The 11,342-nt window shown below is 40.6% G+C and overlaps 1 protein-coding gene across 1 annotated transcript; it reads right to left on the bottom strand.

Moving 5' to 3' along the window:
• Nucleotides 1-5,003: 5,003 nt before the first annotated feature.
• Nucleotides 5,004-11,291, bottom strand: SNIP1 (Smad nuclear interacting protein 1). The gene is made up of 4 exons (XM_072136765.1): nucleotides 10,904-11,291; nucleotides 8,367-8,478; nucleotides 6,109-6,638; nucleotides 5,004-5,707 (listed from the first exon to the last, which is right to left on the bottom strand). The coding sequence occupies exons 1-4, from the start codon at nucleotides 11,074-11,076 to the stop codon at nucleotides 5,425-5,427; spliced, it is 1,098 nt and encodes a 365-aa protein (XP_071992866.1). The 5' UTR covers nucleotides 11,077-11,291; the 3' UTR covers nucleotides 5,004-5,424.
• Nucleotides 11,292-11,342: the final 51 nt, after the last annotated feature.

Raw genomic sequence — 11,342 nt, 5'->3', positions numbered from 1 at the left:
CCCAAAGGGTGTAAAGAAGTCTGTGAAAGGTGGTGGAGGAGGTGTCATGGTGTGGGGAATATTTTCTGCTGCAAGAGCTGGACATACAGCTACATGGAAAAGTGTGTATCAGAACCTTCTTCAACAACACATGGTTCCTTCTTCGCGTTCATCACTCAATTAGCCAGCAATTTTGATGCAGTACAATGCCCTGTAACACAGCAAAACGGGTAAAGCAGTTGTCAACAAGGATCTTCCAGAGGTTTTATTTTGGGTTTAGACCAGGACTTCGGGCTGGCCATTTCATTGTTTGTTATTAGGCATTATTTGTTGGCAAAACAAAGAAGAAACCAAGAAGAAAAGTGTAGCAAGTAAACAGTCTTATAATTTGGAAATGAATATGCAATAAGGTACAAAAGAGCAGCAGTACCTAGGTACATGAGGAAGGCTTAGACATATATGATATTCATTGACATATTGGGGGTTCAATAGTACTTCTGCCCCATTTTTGTTTTTAATATGATAGGTAAGGTTTTTTGCTTATATAGGTTAGGTCACCAAAACTGTATTGTATTGTGTGCAAGATGGCCCACAATGTATACCGGCAGTCCCTGGGTTACATGCAAGATAGGGTCTGTAGGTTTGTTCTTAAGTTGAATTTGTATGTAAGTCAGAACTGTATATTTTATCATTGTAATCCCAGCCAGAACTTTTTTGGTCTCTGCGACAATTGGATTTTAAAAATGTTGGGTTGTCATAACAATCAGGATTAGCAATAAAGCTTCATTACAGACACCTGTGATAACTGTTATAGCTGCTCATTGTAGCCTAGGACTAAAGTACAATAAATTACCAACATCCAGAGGTCCGTTTGTAACTAGGGGTCGTATGTAATTCGAGTGTTCTTAAGTAGGGGACCGCCTGGACTGGTTTTATACAGGCTTCGTATCGCCCGTATGGTTATAGCATCGCCTCACCCTCTCTCTGGCCCCGTCTATGCTGTCGTTTCCGCAGTACATGGACGCTTCGGCCGGTTGTCTTGGCGATGCATCATGTGACCAAGGAGGATGGCGGGAGGGGTTTGTATCAGGTGATGTACCCACGTGGGAAGTCCTGCTAGAGGCGGGTTTTCCATCCGGGTTGCGGACGGACACCACGCTCTGCTGGTTTCACCTGGACTCCTGAGTTTGGGGTGTAGCAGTCGCCAAATGTGGTGAGTTTTAGCCTATCCCAGGTATAACACGTGTGATTGGTGGTTTTCTTGTTGCACGACATGCTGTTCCACCTATTAGGGGACGCTTTACATTGTGTTTGCAGGGAGTGTACCTTTACCTGATAACATAAAACCCCATTCCATTATTTTAATCACTATGCACAGAGGCCGGAAGACACGCAGATCACGCGAAACGGCCATAGCCTTCTTTTGAACATCATGTTTGCACTCCCTCCCTACTTGGTCCTATTTTTGTATTTGCTACTTTACTAAAATAAAGGGAAACTCAATTTCTACAGGATACGGTTGAGTGCCGTCCCGTTCATTTCGCTTGTACTCTTTGTATGGATTAACCTTTTTTGGGGTCTGTGCACCACAGAAATCCTGGTGGACATTACACCTGTAATAAATATTCCAGTTGGACTTTGCATCTATGCATGTGCCTATGTATGGTGGTAGAAGGTGGTACCCATATCTCCTGTTTGTTTATTCATATGTTGGTTTGCTGCAAGCAGTTTTGTACAGGATAAGCAATACAAGTGCTACACTATAAAATGCTTCCTCCTGGCCAGAGATGATCAAATTCTAAACATACCTCAAAGATACTTTATTGTCCTTAGCCAAAAATCCAAGTTTTTCTTGGTATCCAACAGTAGTTACGTTTCATTACTGAGTGAGCCATTGCACATAATAGTCTGTTACCTCCAATGGTGATACAAGGTACTTTGCCAGGTTGTGACACTTCTTGGGCCTGCCCAGTTGCAAATTTATCAAGCACTTATGAAACCAGCTGAGATGCCAGTTAAAGCAACCTACAAGTGTGCAGAATCTACAGGCCCAGCTATAACATCAATTAGTAAAGTGCTGCAGGTTACCAGATGGACCATGCCTGACGGTATCATATTTTGTATCCAAGCTAAAGGCTAACAGAGGACACGAGCCTCAATCCAATTGTACAGTCTTCCTAATGTAGATGTTCATTCTCATAGTGTAGTCATTTAAATATATAATCATTACACTTTCTTTGTGTTAACAAGGGCGTTTAATATCATGAATACTTTACAGGGCTGTTGATTTAAAGCTGAAATCCACTGACTTTTTGTATCATGTAAATTGGACTTTATTATAGGATTAGAAGGCCATTTACAATACAAAACAACTTATAACATGTATGGCACTGCTTGTTCCACATATAAGTGTACTACAATAACTTTAAAACCTCAACGGTATCCAATTACAATACTGGATTATAATATTAGCCCAAAAAGTGCATATTAAAACCCAAGTTTCATTGTTTTCCCAATCTACAAAATAAGTGGAAGTCCAATCAGTAGGCGACCCATTGATCATGAAATCTAAAGTCCTGTTCTCACCAATTTATGAAGCAGTAGATCAAGGATATGTCCATTCATGAGCTATAGGAATGTCAGAAACTGCCAAGCACGGTATTTGGGCATTTCTGGGACTCTTATCTATGAGAGTTCTTGAGATAGCCATGCAATGTGCCCATTTCCAGAACTCTAATAGACAGACATTGAATGGAGCAGCAAAATGAATGCTCAAACTGCCCCTTCACAAGAGTGCATGGAGTCTTATTACTATTTGATGATCCGTGGGGGTCCCAGTGACAAAACCCCCTTCAGATCCAAGCCCTGTGAAGAGGTGATGAAACTTGCGAAATCCATTTAATCAACTATTGTCTTAGATATTGGGGCACATTTACTAAGAATATAGGAAACTTCCCTAAAAGTGCTCTGCCTGTGTATAATGCTGGGTGTGACAAATTCATTAAGAACGTGCACCAGAAATCATGAATCTGTCGCTTCCCTGCACTGGCCCGACAGAGTTCAACTTTTTTGTGGTGCACCTTTAACATAGGGCGTGCGACAGACTTTGCGCATGGTCCGAGTGGGCGCCAGAACGCCCTCTAATTCGTATTGCAAAGTAGTAGTGTGCAAACACTTCTTAAATACTTGTGGAAGCAGTTTACACCTAAAAGAATGTGTAAAGTCTGTCAGAAAACTGACGCGAAGCCCTTAAAGGAAACCTACCACTTCTGAAGGTATGAGATGTAAACACCGGGCACCAGCTCAGGGTGAGCTGGTGCCGGAGCTTACCTTAGCGAGTGTTTTAAACCGCTATATCGCGGTTTAAACACATTTTGATTTACATCCCCGAGGTAGCTTCGGCGCTGCGCGCGCCTCCATACGAAGCTACCTCGGGGCTGTAAATCAAAATGTGTTTAAACCGCGATATAGCGGTTTAAAACACTCGCTAAGGTAAGCTCCGGCACCAGCTCACCCTGAGCTGGTGCCCGGTGTTTACATCTCATACCTACCATCAGAAGTGGTAGGTTTCCTTTAATAAATGTGCCCCATTGACTGTTCATCTCTGCTTGGCATCAGTGAATCTGACTTTTATTTGCCTACAATATCAAGCAGTTATTCAGAAGGTAGCAGTAGATAAAAGGTAAAAAAAAAAATAAATCACTTTTTGTTGCAGGTCAGCAAATGCAGGCAGTCCCCGGGTTACATACAAGATAGGTTCTGTAGGTTTGTTCTTAAGTTGAATTTGTATGCAAATCAGAACTGTATATTTTATAACAGTAACCCCAGGTATCTGACAATTGGATTTTAAAAATGTAGGGTTGTCATAAGAACCAGAATTAACAATAAAGCTTAATTGCAGACACCATTGTTAACTGTTATAACCGTTTATTGTAGCCCAAGGCTAAAGTACAGTAAATTACCAACATCCAGAGGTCCGTTTGTAACTAGGGGTTGTCTGTAAGTTCGGTGTTCTTAAGTAGGGGAATGCCTGTACCAACATAACTATGAATACATCGAGACAGATCAATGTTTGCTACAATAAGTGTTCTGCATAGGTTTGGTTTCCCATCACCACAAGGATGTCTGGGGTTTTAAAGAAAACAACCTTACAACTCTTTATAGGTCAACCTACTAAAATTACCCCACCACAATATTACAAAAAAAAAAAAAAAACACCTTTCAAATGTATGCATAATACAAGCATCTCGCCATAAAGAATATTCTCCTTCTGGACTGCAAAGTTCTTTGGACCAGGACTGTGTTCTTATTTTCTCATAATGTACTGCAATATATGTTGTTACTGTACATAAAAATGCCCAGCATAGTTTCCAACTGCTGTATAACATTGCTGGTATTTATATTCTGCAATATCTATTCTTTTTCAGTATGTAAGCAGTTTCCTAAAGACTATTCTGTATTCACAAAACCCTGAAATCATACCCAATGTAGATAAAGGCAAGCTACATCCTACATCAGTGATGGCAAACCTATGGCACGGGTGCCAGAGGTGGCACTCAGAGCCATTTCTGTGGGCACTCAGACCATCACCCCAGGACAGAGTTCACCAAATAGTACCAAAACTTGCAGCAGTCCCAGGCAACTTAAGCAACACTTCTTTGTAACTGCGGGAAAAGTGAGAAGGCGTTGACAGAACTGCATTATCTTTGTAGGTCATCCTGCTGGACCCACCATTCTTTCTCTACAGAGAGACCCTAGAGAGAAGCTACAATGAGAGCCTGATTTGCCCTCCTTCTTTCCACTGTATTGGTGGCCTCAGGGGGCCGATATAATTGAAAGATGTGGAAGAACAGATAGCTTTAAGTTACTGCTTAAACTGCCATGTTGGCACTTCACAGTAAATAAGTGGATTTTGGTTGAAGTTTGGGCACTCTATCTCCAAAAGGTTGACCATCACTGTCCTATATATATATATGCACACACACTTTTTTTTTCTTAGAAAATAAGCCTTTCGCACAATATCATAATTTGAATAACATTGAGGTTTTATGAATAAATGTAACTTTAACAGAAGCTACACTATAATAGGGTTTCTTGGCCATTTCAGTAATTAAACTATTTGGGAGACCAAATTGTTGATTTAATACCATTATGTGATACCTTCACATGGGTGGCATTAGTCACAAAAAATATACAATAAACAGAGTTACAAATTTACAGAGTAAAAACAGCAGAATTTACAAAGATGTGTATCTGAGAAATAGCAGTTCACAGAAACGCTCTTCAATTACACCTGAGGGTTGGAAACAAAAAGCACACTAATGCCACTATGTCCATATGATCTTAATGAAATAAGAGAAGTCTTAGAGGCAGGACTTGAGAATTAGTCCCGCCAGACCTGATCTAACTGGTCCATTGGACAAAAGCACTTGCAGGGTAAAGTGGCTAGCCATCCGTCCCTTCATCTTCCTCAACTTCGTCGTCGTCATCATCATCATCATCATCCTGCTTCTTATCCACTTCTGAAGTATCTGACGATTCATGTAAGACTACATATTCCCGGCTGCTGAAGCCAAATTTCAGTACATCTTTTTCTTTCAGTTCATAGTACCTCTGTGGCTCAATTCTTTGGTTGTTAAGGTAAGTGCCATTGCCAGACCCAAGATCAATAATGTATGGTCTGACCCTTCTTCCTATTGTTCCATCTGTGCGGGTAAACTCCACCATCCTAGAAACAAGAAAACACTGACAAATTGGTATTTTTATATATATAAAAAAAAATAAAATTACTTTTATTCAGATTTAGATTTTTATTTAACAAAATCTTTTCGAGCATTTAAAATAAAAGAAGAAACACTTTTTTCTCCCATCATCTCCTAACCCCCTCAATGTGAAATTTATATATATAAAAAAATAAAAGTAACAGAAACTAGTCTACAACTCCTGCAACAATTTTGTTGCCAGATTTTTTTTTTTCTATAGACAGAATCCTATTTTAGGACAATTACACTGATTTACAGCCATTTCCCATCAAATCATACAATGACCCCAGTTGATAAAATTCTTAAAATTCCATAATATTACATTATAAGTACAATCTCAGATCCCTCCTGTCAATGGTTATGTTACCTGTACTGTAGAACAGCATGCTGTTTAGAGCAAGAAGGATGGTCTATGGGTATATCTGCAATCCGTCTTTGCCTTCCCAGTAGGTAAGCACTTTGCCTGTGAATGTACATGACTGGGAGAGCCTCATCATTCTTGAAAGGATACAGTCGCCAGCGTTTCTTAGGTGTTCGAGCTTCTGGTGGTTCACTGTACTTTATGACCACACCTCTGAAAGTATTTGTGTCTTCAAGTAATGCTCCAGAAAGTTCAAAGTTTGGTGCTTCTTTCTTATTAGTAGAGCTGTCAGGCTCATCTACATGTGGTTGTTCTTCCTCTTCTTGCTCTTGTCTTTGCCTTCTTTCTCTCCTCCTGTCATTGTGGAATTCCCTTTCTGCTCTCTGTTCTCTCAGATTGTTCTCTTCATGCTCTCTCTCTCTGTGCCGGGAGAGGTTGTAGCGGCTTCTATCAGTTTGGTCTCTTTGTCTGTTCCTTCTGGGTTCTTCCCTCTGTTGATAATCATTGTGTGTTCTGTGAGGGCGCTCTTCTCTTTCCTAGGGAAAGAAGTATATAATCAGCATTAGACCTATGACCATGTCACAAAAAGACAGCATCAATCACTAAGATGATTGCTTAAAATCTTGATGAGGTTTCCCTTGCAGCAGTGACAGAAGGGTAATTGAAGTATTGCAAGGGCTTAACCCTTTCATAACCATACAGATATATACATCCTAACTTCAAATACACCATTCAGATAGCACATGTATAGACATAGAACCGTGACATCTAGAAACACAGTTGGAAGTGGGAGCTGTACATGAAAATAGCACTCCAGGCTAACTTCAGTGGTTCTGCAGCATCTGGAAAAATAATCCTGGTGCAACATTACAATGACACCAGAACTGTGCAGAAGGAGCAGGAATCGGCAGGGAGACAGAGCCAGCAGTTTGAAAAAGTACTTGCGCACTCTGCATCTATAACTAGGGAAAGATGATGGACTGACAATGTCCTTGTTTTGGTAGAGGTTTATTCAGTTTTACTGCTTCATGAAAAATTTCAATACGAAAAGTGGCATTTTCAACTTCTACGCTATTTTTCTTTACAGGTTTAAATGCCGGGAATAACTGTTATTCAATTTTGAGCGCCCGTTTTGGAACGCGGGGTGCCCAACATGTTTAGGATTTTTACGGTCTATTTATATTTATATCAGTTCTAGGGGAGAGGGGGGTATTTGAATTTGTAGGGGTTTTTTTTTTTAATTACAGTTTTGTTGAAATGAGATCTTTTGAACAGCTTTTACTGACTTTAATAGGATATCTTATGTTTTGTTTATGGAATTCACATATAAATGACTAAAAATGTCCCCCCCCCCCCATTTTTTAACAGATTGCCATGCAGGATTGAGGATCCTCAAAGTGGTAGTATTGAAAACGTCATCTGAAAAAAAATTAATAAAATTGACACCACACAGAGCTCTGTACACTGAAGTTTGAAAAAGTTATTAGCGCCAGAAGATGGCAACATGAAGAATTATTTTTGTACAGGAGGTTATAATTTTTGTAAATGTCTGAAAACATTATAAAAACCTATATAAATTTGGTATTCCCATGATTGTACCGACCCAATGAATAAAGGAGACATGTCATTTGGGGTGCACTGTGAAAGCCTGTCACTATATACTGTCCCTATGAATTGCAATTTATTACGCAGAAAACAAGCCCGCACACTGCTCTTTACATGGAAAAATAGAAAAGTTAAGATTTTTTTTTTTTAATGGTGTGGAGTGAAAAATGGAAACGCAAAAACGAAAAAGGGCTTAAGGGGTTGAAGATTTTAAGTAATAAATGGCCGAACATGGTAGCGTGTGGAGACACTGCAGAGCTGACAGAGGTAGATGACAAGCAGTACTTGAGTGAGTGTATAATGGAAAGGCGGGACCCTTTCTGGGTGGGGGCTGCCAGTGTCCTACCCATGTTCCCCATTTATCATAAAACATTCATCAGTCATTTCTAAAATAGATGTAGTCACAAGGTTACATTTGCTAAGTCTATCGAAAAAAGAGAAAATGTATTCTTTACTTCACATTTGCAAAGTATGCCAATCTCCATGTTGGCACTGATTACAGGGACACCTAAGAGGCAGTGGATATGGAAAGTGTAAAGGTTGTAGGAACATTTCCCTTTAACTGGTGATAACCACTTCACAACTAACAAAGTCATGCCAGTGTGTAAATGGGTAAGGTTTGCATATAAGGGCAGAATACAACTAAAATATCTGTGTACCTGCTTTATTTTTACAGGTAGGTGTGGTGGGCTTCTACTGTCACTTCTATTCCGCCTAGCTCTAGGAGATCGGCTTCGTTTGATAGGCGCTTTTTTCCGTTTCCCTGGAGACCTACACATTGAACAAAAAGTTTTGCAATTAAAAAGATATTGTAATAAAAAAAAGAAAATATTATGAGACCATTAGATATAAATGATTATCTAAACGTATAGGGCATCTACCACCAGGATGGAAGACTGTATGCAAATGAGCCGGAGCCTGCATAGGTTCTAATGGAGCCTGGCTCATTCACATACAGTCTTTCATCCTGGCGCTAGATGTCCTTTAAATGAGGCCCCTAGTAGCATTTTTAGAAGATGATTGACAGAACAGTCTCCATTTACTGTATAGAGGTGGCATGGCTGAGCTGTAGTTACTCCAATGCTGTACGGTAGACAGAACCTTCTTCAGTACTGTATATAGCCTTTTTTTAGCCTACAAAACCTGCCACATATTGTTAAGGGGTTGACCAGAAGTTGAAAACTGTGACCTTCCTTACAACGACACCAGACAATGGTTTGTGTTGGAATCGCAGCACAGCTGGAAAGAAATGAATAAAGCTTAGTTGCAAAACCCCACACTACCCAAGATCAGGAGAGGAGCTGTTTTTGGAAGAAAACGGACACTTTTTTTTTTTAACCTCTGGACAACAGATAATAGTGAAGCCCTCATTACCTGTTGTAATTATCAGGCCAGACACTACTTCCCCATATGGAACATAATGGACTGTCCACAGCAAATCACATTACGAGTATGAGAGTTTTAGCCTATTCTGTATATATGTGCTCTGTACATATACTGTCCAGACAATACCTGCTGCCTCACAATGCAGTCACTCGTCTCCATCCCCATAGATGGCTATAGTCACATTGTTAAAACTATCATATGTATGAGCAGACACCTTTACTCATATCTATAAACTACTATAATCATGTACTAAGTACTATGTATGAAGTCACCTGTCTCTATACACATAGATGGCTAGAGTCATGTGATAGGGCCATCATGTGTATGTGCAGTCATGTCTCTATAGCCATGAGGTGATACCAAAGTGAGTGTCCCATCCCCATAGAAAGCTATAGCCATGTGGTAACAGTGTATAGTGTATATACAATCACCTGTCCCCCATAGACTGCTATAGCCATGTGGTAACAGTGTATAGTGTATATACAATCACCTGTCCCCCATAGACTGCTATAGCCATGTGGTAACAGTGTATAGTGTATATACAATCACCTGTCCCCCATAGACTGCTAAAGCCATGTGGTAACAGTGTATAGTGTATATACAATCACCTGTCCCCCATAGACTGCTATAGCCATGTGGTAACACTGTATAGTGTATATACAATCACCTGTCCCCCATAGACTGCTATAGCCATGTGGTAACACTGTATAGTGTATATACAATCACCTGTCCCCCATAGACTGCTATAGCCATGTGGTAACAGTGTATACTGTATATACAATCACCTGTCCCCCATAGACTGCTATAGCCATGTGGTAACACTGTATAGTGTATATACAATCACCTGTCCCCCATAGACTGCTATAGCCATGTGGTAACAGTGTATATACAATCACCTGTCCCCCATAGACTGCTATAGCCATGTGGTAACACTGTATAGTGTATATACAATCACCTGTCCCCCATAGACTGCTAAAGCCATGTGGTAACACTGTATAGTGTATATACAATCACCTGTCCCCCATAGACTGCTAAAGCCATGTGGTAACACTGTATAGTGTATATACAATCACCTGTCCCCCATAGACCGCTATAGCCATGTGGTAACAGTGTATATACAATCACCTGTCCCCCATAGACTGCTATAGCCATGTGGTAACACTGTATAGTGTATATACAATCACCTGTCCCCCATAGACTGCTATAGCCATGTTGTAACACTGTATAGTGTATATACAATCACCTGTCCCCCATAGACTGCTATAGCCATGTAGTAACAGTGTATATACAATCACCTGTCCCCCATAGACTGCTATAGCCATGTGGTAACACTAGAGTGTGTATGTGAAGTCATCTGTCTCTAACCATATAGATGGCTATAGTCTTGTGGTACTGCTGTACTGTGCATGAGCAGCCACCTATTCCCATCATCCATAGACCACTATCATGTGATAACAAGCTAATGTGTATGAAGACACCCGTCTATCAAAATGGATGGCTATAGTCATGTGGTAACGCTGTAATGTATATGCGATCACCTGTCTCTAATCCCTATAGATGGCTATAGTCATGTGGTAACGCTGTAATGTATATATGTGATCATCTGTCTCTAACCCCATATATGGCTATAGTCATATGGTAACGCTGTAAGGTGTATGAGCAGACACCTGTCCTCATCTCCATAGACTGCTCTCATGTGATAAGGAGCTAATGTGTATGAAGTTACCTGTCCCTATAGATGGCTATAGTCATGTGGTAAGGCTACCATGTGTATGGACAGTAACCTGTCTCTATAGTGAGTTTGGTTTACCTGCTTCTTCTCCGGGCCGCAGGTGAATCCCCTGCGCTATCCCCGGAGCTTGGACTCCTTGGTTTCCGGTGTCGTCTGTTCGGGCTTCCCCTCTCCTCTTTCACTGGAATGGCGCCCGGGCTGTGCGGCCTCCTGTTCTTCTTATGCCTTCCCTCATCCCTGACCTCCTTCATCGTTCAGTCAGACGCCTCCGCTTCCTCTACTCTAGTGCAGGTGCGGGTAGCCTCGGCTACGAGGCCGGAAACAGCCGAGGATGCCGGGAAGACTAGTTTCCGGCGATCGAACGCTAACTTCCGTTTATGTTAGCAAATTCGAAAAACATTTAAAGTAAAGTAACAGCTTACAATAAAAAAAACTGAAAATAAAAAGAACCATGTACAATGCTACAACTTTATCACAGTATATATTAGCATACGAATCAATATTGCGTAGTATGTAT

This window comes from Engystomops pustulosus, chromosome 2 (genome assembly GCF_040894005.1).
Source record: "Engystomops pustulosus chromosome 2, aEngPut4.maternal, whole genome shotgun sequence".
Lineage (NCBI taxonomy): Eukaryota > Metazoa > Chordata > Amphibia > Anura > Leptodactylidae > Engystomops > Engystomops pustulosus.
Note: the sequence above shows the minus strand (reverse complement) of the source record. Positions and strands in the feature narration are given on the sequence as shown.